At 45.0% G+C, this 19,721-nt stretch overlaps 1 protein-coding gene across 3 annotated transcripts in view; it reads left to right on the top strand.

Annotated features, from left to right (window-relative positions):
• Positions 1-1,876, top strand: part of LOC139061298 (calcium-activated chloride channel regulator 1-like) — a 240,171-nt gene extending 238,295 nt beyond the window's left edge. For all 3 annotated transcript variants that reach the window (XM_070541071.1, XM_070541069.1, XM_070541070.1), the window contains one exon: positions 1,125-1,876. In XM_070541071.1, the coding sequence (XP_070397172.1) occupies positions 1,125-1,771 (647 nt within the window). In that variant the 3' untranslated portion in view covers positions 1,772-1,876. The remainder of the gene's footprint in view (positions 1-1,124) is intronic.
• Positions 1,877-19,721: the final 17,845 nt, after the last annotated feature.

Here is a 19,721-nt window from a genome sequence, read left to right as displayed (position 1 = left end):
TTACGTACCTGGTGCACTAGTAATTAGAGTGAATTAACAAAGATTTATTTGTATGAACCGTATTTCTCTCTTATTTCATATTTCATGGGTTGGCAATACATGGAAAGTAGCAATGATAACTTGCAGCAGCTGGTTTGTCAATTCGTGACATATGGAAGAAAAAAAAATGCCAGAACAATGAAACACGAATGCTCACCACTAAGTGGTAAACAAGAAGAAAGGTGTTAACCGAGGGGCCCGATTTTCATGTCATATCATCAGAAGCCAACAATAAGTCACACCAAGGACCAGATAGGGGAAATTACTTGTGCTTAATAAATGAAATAAAGAAACGAGAGTTTATTAGAAATGAAAGTGGATGAAAAAAGAACTTGGCCTGAGTGGGAACCGAACCCACAACTTCCGCATTTCGCGTGCGATCCTCTACCAACTGAGCTATCACGGCGCCGTTTCCCCATCCACTTTCTTGGGTATTTGTGTCCTAGTAGAATCCTGGGACGGTTAGCCAGCGCCATAACTCAGAGACTTTGGCAGCGGTCATGGAACGTTCTTTTTTTCCGCAGGCGCCACGAGAAAGTGATCTTTTTGGGTCAAGGCAACTGGTCAAGAAACCCTTACATGCTACCCGAAGGCATCAGTGTTGCCGGATTCAAGACCCTCGTTACGTTATGTTGCCGCATTAGAGACGTAACATTTGCCATGCAGTTAAAAGAAAAAGAATGATTAAAAAACAAAGGGCATGATAGAACAGCTACAGTGTTCGATAATCAGGCTTCTGAAGACGGCATGCCGTAGGCCCTAAAATCATACCTCGCACAGTTTGTTCTCTTTCTTATTTTTTCAGCACCTTTGATGACTATAGATGGGACGGCCTAAATATATGTATTAGAAGAAAAAAACCTGATCAACACGTCCAATTCCTTTTCGACGTTTCTGCCGGGGACCAAGTTGATCAATGTTATTTTACAGACGTAACGGCCCAGTTATTATACACTTCTGGTAGCGTCTTTGTGAAACATTGCCGAGCTAGACTGCAACAAGAAAGCTGTAAATAGCATTTAAACAAAACAGGGGTAGGGGGCATTGCCAGCACAATGCAGAGGTTCCATCTCTTTCTTTTACAGCGGCGGCAGTGGAGATCCGAGGCAGCACGAATAGAACCAGCCTTCAAAGCGACTTCGACAGCCAGGTGCTTCTGTCCAATGTCGTTGAAGGCAACCTTGACCCCCTCCCCGCCGGTTCGAAGCACAACGTATCGATCGCACTTCCTCGCGAGTGGGAAACGTCGAAACCAGGCGACAGGGACTTCACGCTGGAGGGGTACCTAGCGGCGCGTGTTATCAACGCCGATGGACTCAAGGGGAAGCTGTCCAGGAGCCGTAAATTGTCGTTCCTAGTCGTAAACTTTACCGCCGAATCACTCACGACAGGAGCATCCATCACCACGCGGGCAATGGGGCAGACTAAGTCTGGGCCAGAAAGAACCACGAGAGTGCCGGAAAAGCCTTACACCAAGACAATCCAAGCAACGACCTCAACACCCCCGACCAAAGGGGAACCAGGTCGTGATCCATTGGAAACAACCACACCAGAGGCGGGGCATGGGAGAAAGAATGACAGTACATCCGTCATAATTTGGATTCTGCTGGCGCTAGTTGCCGGAGTCGTAGTGTCAGCCATCACAATTATACTGCTGCTCAGGGCGCAGTCCAGCCGCATTGCCGAAAATCAGGCTACCGCCACGAGCACGGCAACAATGACAACTATGTGAAGCCACGTGCTATAAAGCGTTTCGGGCTCCAGCAATGCGTGGCATTATTTGAACTTCTGGCTAGCGGGTGCATGTTTATTTCTTTTAAAATTCACCCAACAACTCCTTTATTTTCATGAGCCATTTGATTATTTACTTTCACGAAAGGTTTTAAATCTATAGCAAATCTGAAGCAAATATACAGTGGTATTTCTTGTGCTGCTCTTCTCTACAAACCATCAGAAAAAATAACTATTTTAAATTTTACAGTACCAAGAAGGTGATGTCCATTGCCGCTTCCACCACAATGGCTTCGCTCAAGATGGCCACGTGATCGACTCCAACGCATCACTCCAACCGTACATTTTGCAGAAACATATTTAGCTCCTTGAGTGATGAATTATGATACTTGGCAGGAACAACTTTAAAACTTCTAGGTAATGATATTTTAGGTGTCCTGAGTGTGAAAAAAACAATTCTCCTCTCTCGGAGCATTGTTATGCACATTCGGTCGTGTTCTCAATGGAGATATCGTGGCTCAACCTTACTTTTTTTGCAAGTACGCTGTGGCAGTTTGCAGAAAAGTGGGAAATTATTTATTCACGATTGTGTAAGTAGAGCATTAACGGGTTCACTGGTTGTAGTACATGAAGAAGCCCTCAGCGGCGATGCAGACGAAAACCCGCAGTGACCCTGGTTTCCGCCACACAGTTCTCGTCCTTGCAGAGCTACGGAAATGGTGAAAGGACATGTTGATGCTAGTGGTCCTTCGCATCATACCTCACAAACACGCATTAGGCTTATAGTGACACGTCTACTATCAGCGTCATATTAAATGTGATCTGCGGAGCGCGCGGCCCAAGCATAAGTGGAAGTAGAAGTAGAAGTAGAAGCATAAGTAGAAGCATAAGCAGAAGTACTGTTCTAAATGACTAAGGTTGCTGTAAACGAGTAGCTTGAGCAGCGACAAACCATACCTTCAGTAAAACGTCGACTCGTTCGTATTGACCAATCTTTTTTTCTTTTCACTTGTGTGTCACCGCTTCATATCAGATGGCGTTCTGCACCTGTGTGCAGAATTAATCCTTCGGTGTTGGATGAAGAAAGGCAATGAAGAAAGTCGCGTCTTCCTATGGAGACACCGCGACTGAAAGGGTTAGAGGAGGCAGTCTCCGATGTGATGCCAGTTCGACGTCTTAACAATAATGAGAGTCTAGTGGAGCGTAAGGAAGGCAGTGGGTGGGCAAAAACAGAGCCGGACTCCGGGGCACATGCGGTTTTGTATGTGCTGCAACAGCGTTCACTCTTACGTCAGTGAGTGCACGAGTGACCATGTGGCTGCCGATAGAGTGGAAAGCGTAATGACGTGCCTCTATAAAATTCTTCTAACAGAATAATATGTACGGTATTGTGACAAAGAACTGCACATAAGGATTTGCAATGCTTTTCATTTTCCTTCCTTCCAACACTTGATGTCAAAAATTCCGCGTAGGTAACTCAAAATACGTCACTACTTACTAAGTATGCACCTAGGGGCACATCATCATCATCATCATCACCGTCATCATCATCATCATCATCATCATCATCATCATGGTTACGCCCAATGCCGGGCAAAGGCCTCTCTCCTACTTCTCCAACAACCCCGGTCATTTACTAATTGTGGCCATGTCATCGGTGCAAACTTCTTCGTCGGTGCAAACGTCGTCCTCAATTTAGGTAGAACCCTTTTCGTAAGCCTCCAGCTTTCTGCCGCGTAGGTGAGTACTGGTAAGACACAGCTATTATACACTTTTTCTCTTGAGGGATAATGGCAACCTGCTGTTAATGATCTGAGCATGCCTGCCAAACGCTCCCCAGCCCATTCGTATTCTTTTGATTATTTCCGTCTCATGATCCGGATCGGCCGTCACTACCTGCCCTAAGTAGATGTATTCCCTTACCACTTCCAGTGCCTCGCTACCTGTTGTAAATTGCTGTTCTCTTCCGAGACTGTTAAACATTACTTTAGTTACTTTAGGCGCACATCAATTGCAACAAAAAAGCAAAACAAGTTATAGGGTTTTACGTGACAAAACTGCTTTCTGATTATGAGATTCGCCGTAGTGGAGGACTCCGCAAATTTCGACCACCTGGGGCTCTTTAACGTGCACCTAATTGTTAGTACACGAGTGTTCTCGCCCGCATAGAAATGGGGCCGCTGTGGCATGGATTCGATCCCGCGACCTCGTGCTCAACAGTCCAACACCATAGCCACTGAGGAACGACGGCAGGTAGAGAAATCCAAACCAATGATTTCAATAAATGTAATAAGGGAAACGCCTAGTTTAACAGTGTACCGCAAATGTGTATATCTGAAAGTTGAAGGAAATTATCATAAAAGTCTAGTTCACGTGCTTCAACATATTGAAATGGCTGCGTTAACCGAAAGGATTGACCTCCGTGAATCGAAAGAATTTGTGGTATTCACCATATTGCGCACGCAAGACTGCGAAACGCGTCTCGCGGGGCAGCCCGCCTGCGATGTACCAGAGGAGTTAAAAATGGAGCTGGGCTATAGACTATAGTGCCTAGAATGTACTGGCTAGTGTGCCGTGCACATGCTCTTTTCAATGGAGGAGCGTCGCGCCGCCTCTATGAATGCCTACCGTGGCCGTCAGAGGTCGCTGCCATACGGGTGGGTGCAGACTGCGCGTGTCGTCTGCTTCGCACATCAGTTTTGCAGCGGTTGCGTCGGTTTATATGTTTGAATTTTCTCTCTCATTTGAGCATTGGGTGTTTGTTCTTGGTGTTGTCAAAGAGTGAGTGCGTCCTGTTGTGTTCATGTGCTTGTCATTACGAGGACTATGCGGCGGCGGTGAAAAAAATACCGAAGCTAGAGTTCAAGGAGAGGAATTGCTTTGTGCCGTTGTGTAGAAGCGGTTACCGCTCGAACAAAGGGCGTGTATCCTTGTTCACTCCACCATCTGATACGAAGCGGTAGCACAATGGGCGAGAATGACCAGGAGAACGGACCGAAGGCTGGCACCAACTGCTGTGGTTTGTGAAAAACAATTAGAAAATGGTTTAGTCCAGCGGGCGTTCTCTATCACCGTGAGCGACGTTGGCCACGAGAGTCCCCGCGATAAAACACGCCTGAAACCCTACGCCATACCAAAGATATTTCCTGAGTATCCTAAGCATGTACCTTGTGAGTGCGAGGAAAAATAAAAAGAACAATAAAGAAGCAGCCGTAGTGCTTTGGATTACTATACTGTAGGTTATGTTGCACGAAAGATTACTGCCAAACATTCTCGACCAAAGTGTGCAGGCTTAATTTCTTTCCCTAAGTAAAGCGGAAGATAGGGCCGACGTAGCTTCATATTGCACTACCCGGTATGACAAAGGATCGAGGCCTTGTCTATCTTAGTCAGACCTTGTGAACCACTCTGAAGGCCATTGAAGACGTTTTTACTGTGTTCTTTAGCAAAAACAAGTGACATGTAGCGAGTCTAGCTGATTTTTCAGGTCAGCTCCAGATATTGGCTTCTCCACGACTAGGGTTTACAGAGCATGAAAAACCAGCTTTGACAGCAGCTGTAAAGTTCTATGTTTTCCTGAGGTTTTGGTTTTTGTAAAAGGCATCAACAAAGAGAGGGAAGTGCAAATGCAACGGCAGAAGCTCCTTGAACTGCATCACTGCCGCTACATCTATCTTCATCAAGTATGCGTAAATTATCTAACATCTAGTGCTGTCTTGAGACTGCGTTTGACTGTTGTTACGCTTGAATAAAATTTTTGGTACGCTGAAATAAAAATACGTTCAATATTTTCGTTCACGTATATGAGAAATAAAGAGAAGTCTGCACGTGTTTAGCTAGTATAAAAATATGTATAGTACACACACAACCACAGTTCATTTTACAGGCTAATTTATTTACTCACTATGATACCCTCGGGGCCCAATGGGCATTATGGGAGGATGGGTACATGGTTTACAAACAATCAAAAACATTCAAGCCTATGAGGACAACAGTAAGATAAAATAGGTAGAAACAGCAGCAAATAAAATAAAAAGAACAGCGAAATTCGAGTCATTTCAAAAGATGATCGGTTACAACGGCCTTGAATGGTTATGCATCATTATAAGATTAGTAGAACAGTAACGTAACCTTAAAGTTCATTTACTTTATTAGAATAAAAAATGCTATCCTGAAAAAAATTACGTTGCCATCATCGCTAGCATAAAAAACAAGTGTCCTACCTATCGCCTAAAAGACACTAAGGCGAGCGCCTTGTACAGCCTAGTGCAATCCACCCTAATCCTCCTTCATCCGCTCTAATCCACCTTAATCCCCCTAGTTCATCTTAATCGAATCCAAAATCAATAATTCAATTTGCTAATCATTAATAATCTGGTATACACGTCTGGACATGCCTTGGTTCGCTTCTGGCCTTCCTTGGGTCATGGTATGGTCGTGTGATATGGTCGTGTGACCATGAAACGGCTCAATAATTTGCGCCGTTTCAAGGTCGTGCCTCACAACACGACCTTGAAAAATGGAGATCTAAGGCTTCTGCCTTGAAAATTACGTTTTCTCTTCGCCAGCATAGAAACACATAAGGTTAATTCCCTGGTCGAAGCCGAGCTGAGCTTTTCACGCAAGCGACAAGCGCTAAAGAAACCATTTGTAATCAAAACAAACCCTAACCAGTAATCAGCTGCCCAAATTTGAACCGTGCTGCTGCTACAGCCTAATAAAAACAAAAAGCGCAGCAGCCCGCTTGCCGATGCAGTGGAAACAAGGCGGCTTACGAAGACCGGATGGTGCCGCGGCACCCACCTGCACCGCAGCCCTACTAGCGGCAGCCGCTGGCATTCATTGCATCCGGTGTCACACGGGAGGCCGCGGACGGCACACTAGCCAGTATGCTCTAGGCACTATACTATACACCATAGAGGAAGGAAACTGAGAGGCCCTACCCCCTCTGCGCGCTAGGAGAAAAGTGTGGAGGAAATGACGTAGTAAGCTCTCATCTTTTTTTTGCGGTTCTTTAATTTGTTTGCTGTAACGGCCACGCCTTTCGGGCCACAATGGCGGCTTTGTTATGGTTCTGTACGCTCACACGTGTTGCTCCGTAGGTTTCATAACGTGGCAAAGGCGCCGTGTGGGCAGGTTTGCGTTGGTCTCCGTGTTTTGCTGCGCTGCGTCATCTGGACCGTGCTCTACCGTATGTTGCTGTGGCCAGGTGGGACAGGAAAAGTGTGTGTGCTTTATTTCTCATATACAACATACATTTGGGTATGGACAGGTCTTGAGGAAAAAAGCTGAGTCAGCAGCTTGACTAAGTCCTAAAACCCATTTTATGGCAGCAGCAGGGGGTACACCAGTGCATGTGGAAATGATCAAAATAAAGCAGAATAAGACGAATAAAATAACGCAAATGAAACAAACACAAAAATTGATAAACGAAAACAAGTTACTTAGCTTGCATATTAAGAAATCAGCAGTATGAAAAAAAAAAAGAAATACGACACTCAGATCAGTCATGCATACTAACAGCAGATGATGTTGCAAAAGTAATATTGTGATCTACAAGTACAATTCTTAAGCATAAAACAAGCTCTAGCAGGAATAACTATACAGACTAGTTAACGAAGACTGTAAAACATCGATATCATCTGCGATCAGTGTGTTAAGCAGGACAGGCAGCGTATAAGCAATCATTTCCTTTTCATAATTAGTGCGCGGGTGCATTACGTGCCAATATTCTGGAGATCGTGTTTGATAATGGCATATGTTCTGTTTAGGGTTAGCTATGGAACAGATACAACAATTATTCGATTTACACTATCTAACGTACGCACGGACTAACCTGTAAGTGTATAAATTATGCGCTCTCTGTATTTTCAGTTCTTGGAAAAGAGGTTCACTTGGCGAGTCCCATGGTACATCAAATATTAAACGGAGAATTTTTTTCTGAATTATGAATAATCTACCTATATTTGTGACAGATGTGGTACCCCAGACAAGACAGCAATAATTCAGACGACTGATGAAAATAGAGTTATATATAAACATTTTTACATGGCGTGGAAGGTACCCAAGGGAGAAAACCAGCCCAACTATCTGTGAAAGTTTAGTGACAAGTGATTAGATGTGGCTATTCCACGACATATCGTGGTCCAAAGTGATCCCTAGGCTCTTAACTGAGCTCACTAGTTCAATTTTCACCGAATTAAGTGTGATGTCAGCAGGCAGCGCAGCGTTTTTGTTCTTGGCTTGGAATAATATGGCTTTAGTTTTAGTAGTATTAATTATGAGACCATTTTTAACGGACCACAGATGTAGTTTGTCTAGTACTGCATTAACAGTCCTTAACAAGTCTGAGGTATGATGAGACGAAAACAGTAGTGTAGTGTAATCAGCATAGATGATGTATATAATGTCATTGTCAATAATGACAATATCATTAATGTAGATATTCAAAAGGAGAGGGCCAAGTAGGCTCCCTTGCAGCACTCCTATCCATGTGTTCCTTAACTGAGAAGAGATGTTATTTACGGGTTAATTGAGCTCTGGAGTTTAGATATGATCTAATTAAGTCAAGGGCGACGCCGCGAGTTTCATAGTTAAACAATTTATTGAGTAGAAGTTCATGATTAATGCAGTCGAAAGCTTTCGTAAAATCTATTAACACTGCAAGTGTGAGCAAACGCTCTTCGATGTTTTTGAGAATAAACTCTTCTTGATCCAACAAGGCAAGTTGTGTTGACCGGGTTTTACGGAAGGCGTACTGAAAGTCAGTTAAGTGGTTTTTATTTTCCAGAAACGTAGAAAGACGTTTAAATATAACCTTTTCCGGGCCTTTTGAGGAGACTGGCAAAATGGATATGGGCCTGTAATTTGTCATGAGCCCTGTGCCCACGCTTGAATAACGGGATTACTTTAGCGACTTCCGTTTTGTGCGGGAAGACTCCGGTATCGAGGCATAAGTTGCATATGTATACCAGCAATGGGGCAACAATTTTTTGGGCATACCTAATTAGTTTGTCTGCAGATTATCTAGATCCAGGCTGCGGCTGTTGCTCAGCTCACAAACAAGGCCTTTTAACTCTGATTCATTTGTCGCGTGCAGGAAGATCGTGTCTGCAACACTTGTCTGTATGAAATCGCAGGCACTCATGCATACGGGAATACTATTATTACCGACTAGAAAATCATTGAATGCATCAGGTGGTGACTCGTGGGTTATTTGAACACCATTACTGGCAATGTTAATACATGACCGCGAAATAGGTGTATGGTTGCGCTGAAGATTTAGCTGCTTCCATATCCTCTGGTTGTTACATTCACTAGATATAAACTAGTCACTATGATAATGGTTTTTCGCGTTGCGCAGCTCGTTCGTGAGACGACTGCGAAAACGTTTAAACTCGGTCCAGTCGTTTGGATATCGTGACTTGATAAACTTATCATAAAGGGATTTTTTTCTTTATTTGATGGAGAAGATTGTTTGTGACCCATGGCTTGCGTATCCTGGAGGGTTGCTTTCTCACAATAGTAAAGGGGAAACATTTGTGATAGCATGAGGAAAATAGCATGAGGAAACCTTCATATGCGACATCCGGTATTTGCGTGGCATAAACATCCGTCCAGTTGATGCTTCCTAATTCGGCATGGAAATGTTCTAACGCATTCTGCGTAATCGCCTGTATGAAGTTAGCAGTAGCAGTTGATCGTTGACATGCATGATTCAGGCTTAGAAATAAAGGCATATGGTTACTAAGGCCACAGGAAAACACTCCCGATTTAATCTTAATTAAAGCAATGTTTGCATTGAATAGGCCGATACACGTAGATGTATTATGAGTAGTTCTGGTAGGTGATGATATGACATTGCAACAACCATGTGCATGTATAACTGCCTCAAAATTTCGCTTCATGGAGTTGTCGAGCATCATATTGACATTGAAATCAGCACCCAACACAAGTTTAAATTGCAATTCACTGACGTAAAGGAAGAACTTATCAATAAACTGGAAGAAATGGTCTACATTAGCACTTGGTGGACGGTCGAAAACTGGGTAGACAGTTCGAGCACTCAAGACTGATAGGATTTCATAGTCATCAGTAATACAGCAAAATTCATTGATGCGCTTTGCACCAATGTTATCACGGACAAGCACACTGACACCACCGCCTCATGGCGTCTCTCTATTTTTAGTAAAGCACTGATATTTCGGCAGTTGACATACGACTGAGTGCTGGTTATACCACGTTTCAGACAACATAATGACATCAAACTGAAAGGTCAAGCTGCTGAAAAAAACGTTGAGCATGTCATGCTTGTTTCGCACTGACTGGTAATGGAGATGGAAGCATCGAGTGTATTTTTTATTTTTTATTTTTTTTTACGCGTGTCTATTGCTTTGCAACTCTGAGCAACGATCTATTATACCCGGTTAGGTTTTCGGATATGTGGGCATCATGGTCGACCCTTGATATAACTTTTTTTTTTCAAACCATTTTTCTCGTGTCGACTGTCGCGTGAAGCGAACGAGCATGGCTGGTGTCTTATCTTTTTGTGAAGGAAGACGGTGAATGGCGGAGACGGTCTGCTCGTTAAGAGGATCAAGTTCCAGTTTGGCAGCAAGGGCGGTTATTCTAATCATGAGGCATTCATTCTCATGTTTAGCCAGCTCATGAATTTCTAGGTTCAGCTTTCGACTGTGGTGTTCAAGGTCATTTAGAGCCGCAGACACTCTCCATAGTTCAACGTCTGTTCTAACTTCTTCAAGTTTCGGAACTCTGTTCCTTAGTTGCTTAATTTCGCCTGAGTGCTCTGCGATGGTGGCGAGTACCGTGTCATACTGGGCGGACATGTGCTTTATTAAAGCCTCCATATAATTTATTTATTTATTTATTTATTTATTTATTTATTTATTTATTTTTATACCCTCAGGGCCAAAGGCATTACAGAGGGGAGTGGGTAATATAGGTTTAAAATAAAATAAATACAATACAGTGAATTTTGTTAGAACATAATTTTAACATTCTCCAAAATAAACAAATGTTGTTACTGCATCACGACATCATTGATTATCCTCAATGGCTGCAATATCGGGAGGGAGGCGGTTCCATTCGACAGATGTCTGGGAAAGGTATGACTGAAAGCAAGCTTTAGTTTTGCACTTTTGGATGCCAACCTTGAGCCGATGATCAGTGCGATGGGAGATAAGATCATCATGTAGCCTGACGTGATGATATACCTTGTGCAAAAAAGTGAGGCGACTGATTTTCCGACGAGATTTTAAAGATGGGAGCGAAAAGTTAGTTTTCATGGCTGTGATTCTTGCAGTACGGTAGTAATTTGAAAAAAAAAATGAAGCGAACGAGTTATTTTGTATAAGTTCAAGAAAATATATAAGATTTTCATGCCCGGGGTCCTATATAGATGACGCGTATTCAAGTTTAGGTCATATTAGTGATTTATAAAGTAGGAGTTTTAAGGACGAAGGAGCAGCAGAGAAGTTGTGACGTTAATACCCTAACATGCGATTAGCGTTATTGGTAATGTGTTCAGTATGGGCATTCCATGTTAAGTTTTGTGATATATGTACGCCTATATATTTATATCATGCGACGGAATCAAAAGGAATGCCATTAAGACAATAGGAAGAAGAGGGAGTGTTAGAGCAGTGAGAAACATCCGTGAACACACATATGTTAATATTCAATTCCATTTCCAAGTTTTACACCAGTTAGAGACCAAATTAAGATCAGTCTGGAGGGTATTAATGTCGTTGAGGTTACTTATTCACGGAAAATCACACAGTCGTCAGCAAAAAGGTGGTTGGCAGAAGAGAGGGTGGACCGAAGGTCATTAATATAAATTAAAAATAGAAGGCGTCCGAGAAAGAAATTGCCAGCGGTTGAGAAGGAAAGATTGAATCCATCTGAAGACATGTGGATAAAGATTAAGATTACTTAATTTATAAAGCACAATTGATGGCATACTTCGTCAAATACTTTCGCGAAATCTAAAAAGATGCAATCGGCGCAAGATGACTGGTCAAGAATGCAATGCAATTTATCAGTGAATGAGAGTAACTGCGTTTCACAGGAGTATGTTTGACGGAGACCATGTTGCGCAGAAGAGAAAAAAAACATCAAGAAAGGTGGCGATATGTTTAAAAACTATATGTTCTAGTAATTTGCAGCATGTGCTAGTGAGTGAAATGGGATGATAATTTTGAGGCCAGTGCTTATTACTTACCCTTCTTCACTGTTCTTGAGAGGAAGAAGCTCATTTAATTTCCCCTTAATGTCGAGCAGAAGCGCCGTGACAGTGCTGACGTCGCGTTCCCTAGAGCTGGGCACAGTTGGCTTGGTTTTACGGCACATCGGACATTTCCAAGACTGTTTATACTCGTCCCCTTCAGATTTATATCTAGATTCTGACACGCCAGAACAGGAACCTAGGTGATACTGCCCCAAACAGTCACTGCATATTAATGATCCACAGTCGGCTTCTATAGCCTTTTCGCACTTTGCACAATCGGTAACACTTACATCACTCATGGCAGATTACGTCCACCGGTACTTGAACGCCAATATAAGCAACGTAGTGCTTATTCGACAAAAAAAGCGAAAGCAGAAACCAAGAAGGAACAGCAAAAGTATCATGAATTACAGCAAAGCATTAGTTAAAAAGCAGCAAGAGTGGCAGCAGCTGCGGCGAAAGACATGTCTCGATACGTTGATGACGGGAAAGTGGCGATAACCAACCTGCAAAATTCCAGAAGAAAGTGTTAGAAGGCGTCTGCGTTCCACCGCCGTTACTGCCAATTGAAGAGGGGGTCGGCAGTGGTTTCTTCTTTTATAGCTGTCGGTGGTGGCGCCCTTGTAGCTGTTGAACGATGACGCAACACATAGCAGCCATCACGATCGCATGCAGCAGTGATTAGGTGGTGAGGTCTTTGCACGCGTAGCGATGGAGTCCGATGATACCTTGCGCAGCAGGATGACACCAGGTCAGGTTTGCGCAACTGCAAAATTCCAGAAGAAAGTGCTGGAAGGCATCTGCGTTCATGAAATGAGCGTGCATGCAATGTTGTACGCAATGTACCGTGGCACAGGAATGGCTACGGACAAAGGAATATCCGCGGGAAATTTTGCCCTCTTGGGCGGAATCACGCACACGTGCGAACGATTGCTTAGTATTGCTGCGGAGCGCATCGGTCTGAGCAGCACGGTTGCGCGCAGCGCGGCGTGGTTTCGCGAGAAATGTAAACAAGATGGGAAAGCTGGCCCGATATGCGGCAATGCGAACTTCCGGCTTCACTTTAGCTTCACAAAGAGTGACGTCAGGGCCTCTTCTTAGTTTTCTTCCTTCGTGCTATAGACCGTTTTATTGATGGCGCCGCCATTTTGCGATCACAGCGCCGTCTGTCGTCCGGTACCATGCTAGTATGTGGGATCGCGCTACAGGGGGGACGACGAACGTGCGGTTGACGACGTGTGGCAAGTTTTCGGGCTTTCTCGAAAGGTGTCAACAAGTGTTTGGATAGGGAAACGAAGCTAAACTACACTAAGCTTTTAGCTTCGGTATAGCCGCAATATCGAACGGCAACGGGCCTTGAGGTGCTCCCGCAGCTCTTCCCACGATCGAAAGAGCAGGCAAGTCAAGTCATTGTCGACACGTAACGTATACATGTAATGTGTTGTTACTGTGAGTCTAGCCTTGAACTCTGTTAAAGTAGCACTCGGGCGACAACAGTCAGAGGCGTCTCCATGTGTCATACGGTATGCCGCACCAGTGTACATCCCAATCCAGGTAACTGCACTGTTCCGACGAAACACCTTTAGCTAGCTTTCGTGCTCCTACAATTTTCACGGTACGATGTTCTAAACATTGTTCATCTGGCACCCGGGCATCAAGCATTACAAGGTAAAGAACTGTGAAATGATTTGATCGAAAGTGCTATCAACATGGATAAATTGAGCTCATGATGGTGGCCGGGAATACGCCACAATCAACTAGACGCAAATGACGCGTTGAAAGGTTATGCGCACTCTTAGGTCTCGAATGGTGCCTGTGCATGCAAGGGCCCGTCGCCTGCTCGTGAGTGATGAAAAATGAACTGGTACTATGTGCAACAGCCACTTTATTTTGTACAGTAATAGAGTGCGCGATGTGCGACGTCGAGATTCGGAAGCACGGGAAAGCCCACGTGAAATAGGGCCAGCCAGCACGCGGTAGGTTTAGCTTTGGTTACAAAATTCAAACGAAGACACCCTCTTAGTCGGCGCGCACTCTTTCCATAATACGTCCTCGGTCAACTTCCGCCAGAACGTTGTTTGCCAAGCATGATAATGTTAGAAGTTAAAACGCATTTGAACAGGATAAGGTTAATGTGTCTGCACGAAGAAATGGTCAACTTCATCCATTCGCAATAGTTGACCGACTAGAATACGCACGTTTTTTCATATACCAATTTGATCCTGGTTGCCGAGTTCCGAGTTTGTCGCGTAGCACTCACTGGAAACAAAACCTTCCGTACCTACACGTGATGGCATCATGCCCTTTCTATTTATGCTGGCAGTACGAAGCTGACGCTTCTCGGCGATCGAAACGGCGGTGTCCACGAAGTCGCCGCGGCTGAAGATGCACTCTACGCTTGCTTCCGAAAGGGATTTCTTCATCTGAACACAGCACAGTCGTAGTCCGTTGACCTTGATTCATCTCACATCGTAGAAATCCAAGACAGAACACGTTAGAATAGCACTAATTCGCAATTCAACCGTCACCTTTCCAAGCTGCAGCTAGGGCAAAACGGAATCCGCACATACCAGTGCGAGGAGAGGAGCAGCGCTGTACACTGGTTCGAGGCTGCGTTCTTCCTCACCGATAACGCGGTCTGTACCGCTCCAAAAAGCGTCCGTCCAAGTGCGGCTCGCATATGCGGCGGAAGTGAGTCTGCGCGCGATCAGGAGTTTTACACAGCACCAATCGGAAAACTTAGGGGACGCATAAGCTTCGCCGTTAAGAGTGGAATGCGATAGCATCCAAAGATTCCCGACGGCTTCTCACGCTTCCCGGCGAACTGCACCGTATGTAACCGTTCTGTTTACCTGGAAACGCAGCCGCGAACGTTATGCGCGAAGGCATGCTTTGTGGTGCAACCATGGCCTATTGAGTGATCCGCGATGCGGCGGAGGCCAGCGCCACCCGGATTTATTGTAAGGAACCGCGCGCGCCGCTCCGTGGCCCCCAAGACATCCATTGCACTGGCGCGCGAAATATGGCAGGCGCCGCCGCCAGTATGTGAATGCCGCGGGCGGTTTGTGTTTGTGGAGGGGTTTCTTTGACATTGCGCGCAACAGAACTATGTTTTCTCGTAAAGTCAAATTACAGTGCGAGAGCTATCATTCCTGTGGGGTGTGTGCAAGTCCTAGTTTACGCTTTTTTTTCTCCTTATTTTAGCTGGAGAAATTCGTTTATTTCAGTCCACTTTTTGCGCCGTATGGAAGCCCGAAGCATGTGTTGTTCGAAAATCTTTTTCCTGATGCCACGTCTGACACCAACGCCGGTCTTTCTGCGACACGGGCACCTTAACGTTATCGCGGTAATGGATTCGCTAGAAGGGGGAAGTGCGACGGCAGATTCGTTTTGCGCCACGTCGCTGGAGCATTGCACCGCGATAAGCGCTCTACAGTACTGCCTGCTTGTGCAGGGAAATTGCATGAATAATTTGTGACCAATTAATTCGGCTTACATGGCTGTTTTTTAACGTTCAAGCACAGAAGAAGACATTTTTGAGGATTCCCTACAACATTCACATATAAAAATGTGCCATAAAATTTGTGGGTAAGTAGCTCAGTAATGTAATTAGTTCTCTTAAGGAATAGCTATCTTAAGTTTTTCTAGCAAACGATGTCGCTCTGGGCACATAATTGTACAGCGACACGATTCGTATAACTTTCGCGTGTGTTTAGGAAGAAAAGTGTTCGAATTAAAAGGAAAAATATATACTGGTGATGCAGCGGAGGCCTTGAAACTAGACGAGGGGCCGCAAGAGAAGACGAAGGACAAGAAGATGATCACACACAAGCAATGCCCTCCTTGCCCTTCGTCTATTCGCGCTGTTACTCCGTCGAGTATGTACCGACTAGCCCCAGCCTTCATGGTGTTGACTTAAAAATAACTTGAAGCGCTCCTCAGCTAGTGACCATCTTCGCATTTAACGCCCGTTCCAAGGCGGTCAATGCAAAGACCTTGGTCAGTATTGAAAATGTGGCCACGATGCCCAGCAGCAGCAAAACGTCAGCAGTGTGATTCCGTGGCGCGTGTATTTCAACAATCATCCGATTATGAATAAACAAATGAATAAACGTAGGACGTGTTTCTTCAAATTCGTTACAGCAATTTATGGAGGCACGCCATACGTATGTTTTTGACAATGAAATATTAGATATCAGCATACATCAGCAATTAGCACGCCTAACACCTAACTATGTGATTCCGTTGCGCCAAAGTTCCTGCTGTGGTGTATTGAGATGGATCACAACTGTTTAAGGGCCGGCCGGACGCTCATTACTGCTGCAGCAACTGCCGCATCTGCTGCCATGAGGCTAAAACCCGCTATCGACGGTGTTATACATAAAACGGATTCAATATGGAACTTCTCGACGCGATACTGTGACAATGTGTAGCCCTGGCAAATGGAGCACTGATACAATTGTGCTCCGCTACCGATCAGCAGCCACCGTGTGCAGCTGTTTGGTTATGATATGTCGCAATTACGGAAATGTCGATTCCTAAAACCCAATTAAAAATAATAGAAAAGTTAGAAACGTGAGAAACAGATAGGCAGCTCTTCACAGCACCATTCACTTCCCTAGCTGTTCTTCAAGTCGCCTTGTGTTGCCTTTCGCGAAGGCAGCGACCGAACCTTGTTGTACCGTTCACTTTGTCGTACACAAGCAGTGCCTTCAAGCACCAAGCTCTTCTTTATTCATACTGCCATAAAAACGACTAATAAAAACTTCGAATTTGGTGGCAAGTCCAGGGCGTCGTCGTGTAAGACGTCTCGTTTGTGCATACGTTTACAAGCACATGTTCGTCATTCGTCCAGCACACACTCATGTTCGTCCAGCACACACTCATGATTTCATGCTGTTTCGTCTACTTTCAAAGCTAGTCATCCAGCTAAATAGTCTACATGGAGCATGGTCATATAAGTGGTACTTTTGGTTCTTTGAGCAGTGGCATAGTGCCGTCATGTCACTTGTAGTATATTGCAGAATTTTACTTGTCGTGGTTCCCGGCTAATTGCTATTATAGTGGTTGGTTTGCTGCCTGACATGGCCGTGCCATGGCGCCAGCACTGACCAAAGGGAAACCTAGACGAGCAGCTGCCGCTATTACTCACGTTAGCGGCAGCCAACATTCCATTTCTTTTTATTTTCAACACCTGTACTTCCCAGCGCTCGCGGAAACTGTAGTGATTTATTTAGCGACCTCGTAATACTATAAGCTGCAGCCGTCGTGCTGTGTGACCGGCTGGCGTTCTAACTTCAGGGTCATTACCTGCAATGCGTCCATTACGCAGCTGCGTTTTCCGTCCTTTGCGAACGGAAAAGGGAAACAGCGCTACATTTCCCAATGCCTCCTTCTCATTTTAATTCCCTAGGGCTAGGCGGGCGATAAGCACTACGATGCCACATTGTTTTGCCATGTGACAGCCGCAAGCGGAGCAATTGTATCGCTGTGACACAGGAATTCGAAACCAGAAGCTGAAGGTATTCCAAGAGCAGTTGAACGACCTGCTGAATATGGCGTCGAAGGTAAAAGCCCGTCTCGGAGTGCGACACAGCGCATGATGATCTGAAAGTCGACATGTTTAAGCGCTTGTTCGCAATAAGGTGGCGTCGAACCAGAGTTCGTGTACGATTGCAGTGACCATCCGTCACTGCGCGTTGTCCCCGCATCTGGTAAATCCAGAGACCTCGCCTGGCCTCCACGTCGGTTCCATTGCTCCCTACTGCTTTCATAGAAGTGAGGTGGTTGCCCGACAGGGGCGCCACCACAGCCACTCGGCAAACCTGTTTTTACTGTGGAATAAAGCCAGTCGACTATCCGTTCTCAACATGTCAAAACGTGAATGACTTGTTTCCGCTAAACCGAGCTTCCAAGATTATCATTGCTGAATGCCCTCTGCAATCTGGTGTCGGCAAATTGGAAACACCCTTAGTTCTTGTGCTTATTTCAAAGTGGGAAAGCTGCCCTCTCGGTGGTCATTGCAGAAGAAAGCGCGAATTGCAGCACTACTTGTTGTTTGTTATTGTCTTATGATGAACAGTGTACGCAAAAACATCGACCTTACCTACCGAAAGGCTAACGCAGGAGTCCAATAATTGCCCTAAATAGTAAAGCGGATGTAATCTATTTCTTTTAATTAGGAGCCACCTGCACTCCTTGATGAAGCTCATCAAGTGTAAAATTACTGACAACACGACAAGAGATTTAAGAGGCATCTGAGGCTTAGACCTGGAGAAGGCCTTTTACCATGTTTCATATGCTCACATTCTGAATTCCATCTCGGAGCTCAATTTGGGAGACGCCTTCCACAGATACATAAGCTCATTCCTCAGGAATCGCAAGGCCACGCTAAACATTGGTGACCTCAAGTCCGACAATTTCAGTTTGTAGCCCTGAGGCACGTCACAAGGAGCGGTAGTCTCACCACTGCTTTTTAACATCACCATGAAGAAACTATCCCAAAGGCTCTCCAATATAGAAGGAATCAATCATACACTCTACGCTGATGACATCACAATCTGGTGCCCCGGAGGAAGCGGAGGAGCTGTTGAATTAGGCTTACAGGAGGCTGTAGAACAAACAGAGATGTATCTTGAAAATACAGGGCTGAGATGCTCCCCGAGAATGTCTGAGCTACTCCTCTACAGGCCAGTCAGGAGAGGTCGCAAACCTAGAGTGGAAACCGTTGTATGAAATAAGCATCAAACTCCACACTAAAAGCGGCTGTACAATCCCCAGAGTACACACCATTCGGGTTCTTGGCATGTTCATTGAATCCAATGGCAGTAACAATACGACGCCCAGCAAGCTCACAGCAAGGACTGAGAACATGATCAGACTCATCAACAGAGTCTCTAATAGGCGTGGAGGCCTAAAGGAAGACATCCTCCTCAGGTTGTTTCACACCTTCCTCAAGAGTCATATAGTTTATGTGGCAGCCATACACAATTGGTATAAGTACGAGAAGAAACGATTAAACACGATTATCCGAAAAAGTATAAAAAAGTACTAGGCATTCCGTTACGGGCGAGCACGGACCTCCTTATGCAACTAGGAGTGCACAACACATTGCACGAGATAATCAAGGCCCAGGAGTCAGCGCAGCTGGCCCGTCTGTCCTGACCCCGGTTGGAATGAAGGTCCTGGCAGTTCTTGGGATCAATCTTATTCTCATGGAAGAGCGGAATTATGAAATTTCAGAAGATCAAGGGAACAACATACGAGTCGCCCCCATAATGTTCATCCTCAAAACAAAGTTGGCAGACGCAGGACAAGAGCCCTCGCCCTCGTCAAACATACCAAGGACGATCCCTACTCGGCATGTTTTGTCGACGCAGCCCAATATGGAGAGTCGTCTAACTTCGCCATTGCCCTCGTAGGTCACAACGGACAGATAGTGAATGCGGCTTCCCTGAAGGGCTCAACACCAACCAGAGCGGAGCAGGTCGCAGTGGCTTAGCACTTCTAGATAACAGAAGATCACAAATCTTCATTGATTCGAGGTCAGCGGTCAGTGCTTACGCTTCAGGATCCATCACTGAGGAGGCTCACAAGATTCCCAAGAACAAGATAATCTCTCCGCACACCATCACGTGGTTTCCGCTGCACCTCGACCCCCAGCTTGACTCCTTTCCCAATCTCAATGACATTGCCCACTCCCAAG

This window comes from Dermacentor albipictus, chromosome 6, assembly GCF_038994185.2.
Source record: "Dermacentor albipictus isolate Rhodes 1998 colony chromosome 6, USDA_Dalb.pri_finalv2, whole genome shotgun sequence".
In the NCBI taxonomy this organism is placed as follows: Eukaryota; Metazoa; Arthropoda; class Arachnida; order Ixodida; family Ixodidae; genus Dermacentor; species Dermacentor albipictus.
This window is presented reverse-complemented; position numbering and strand designations above follow the sequence as displayed.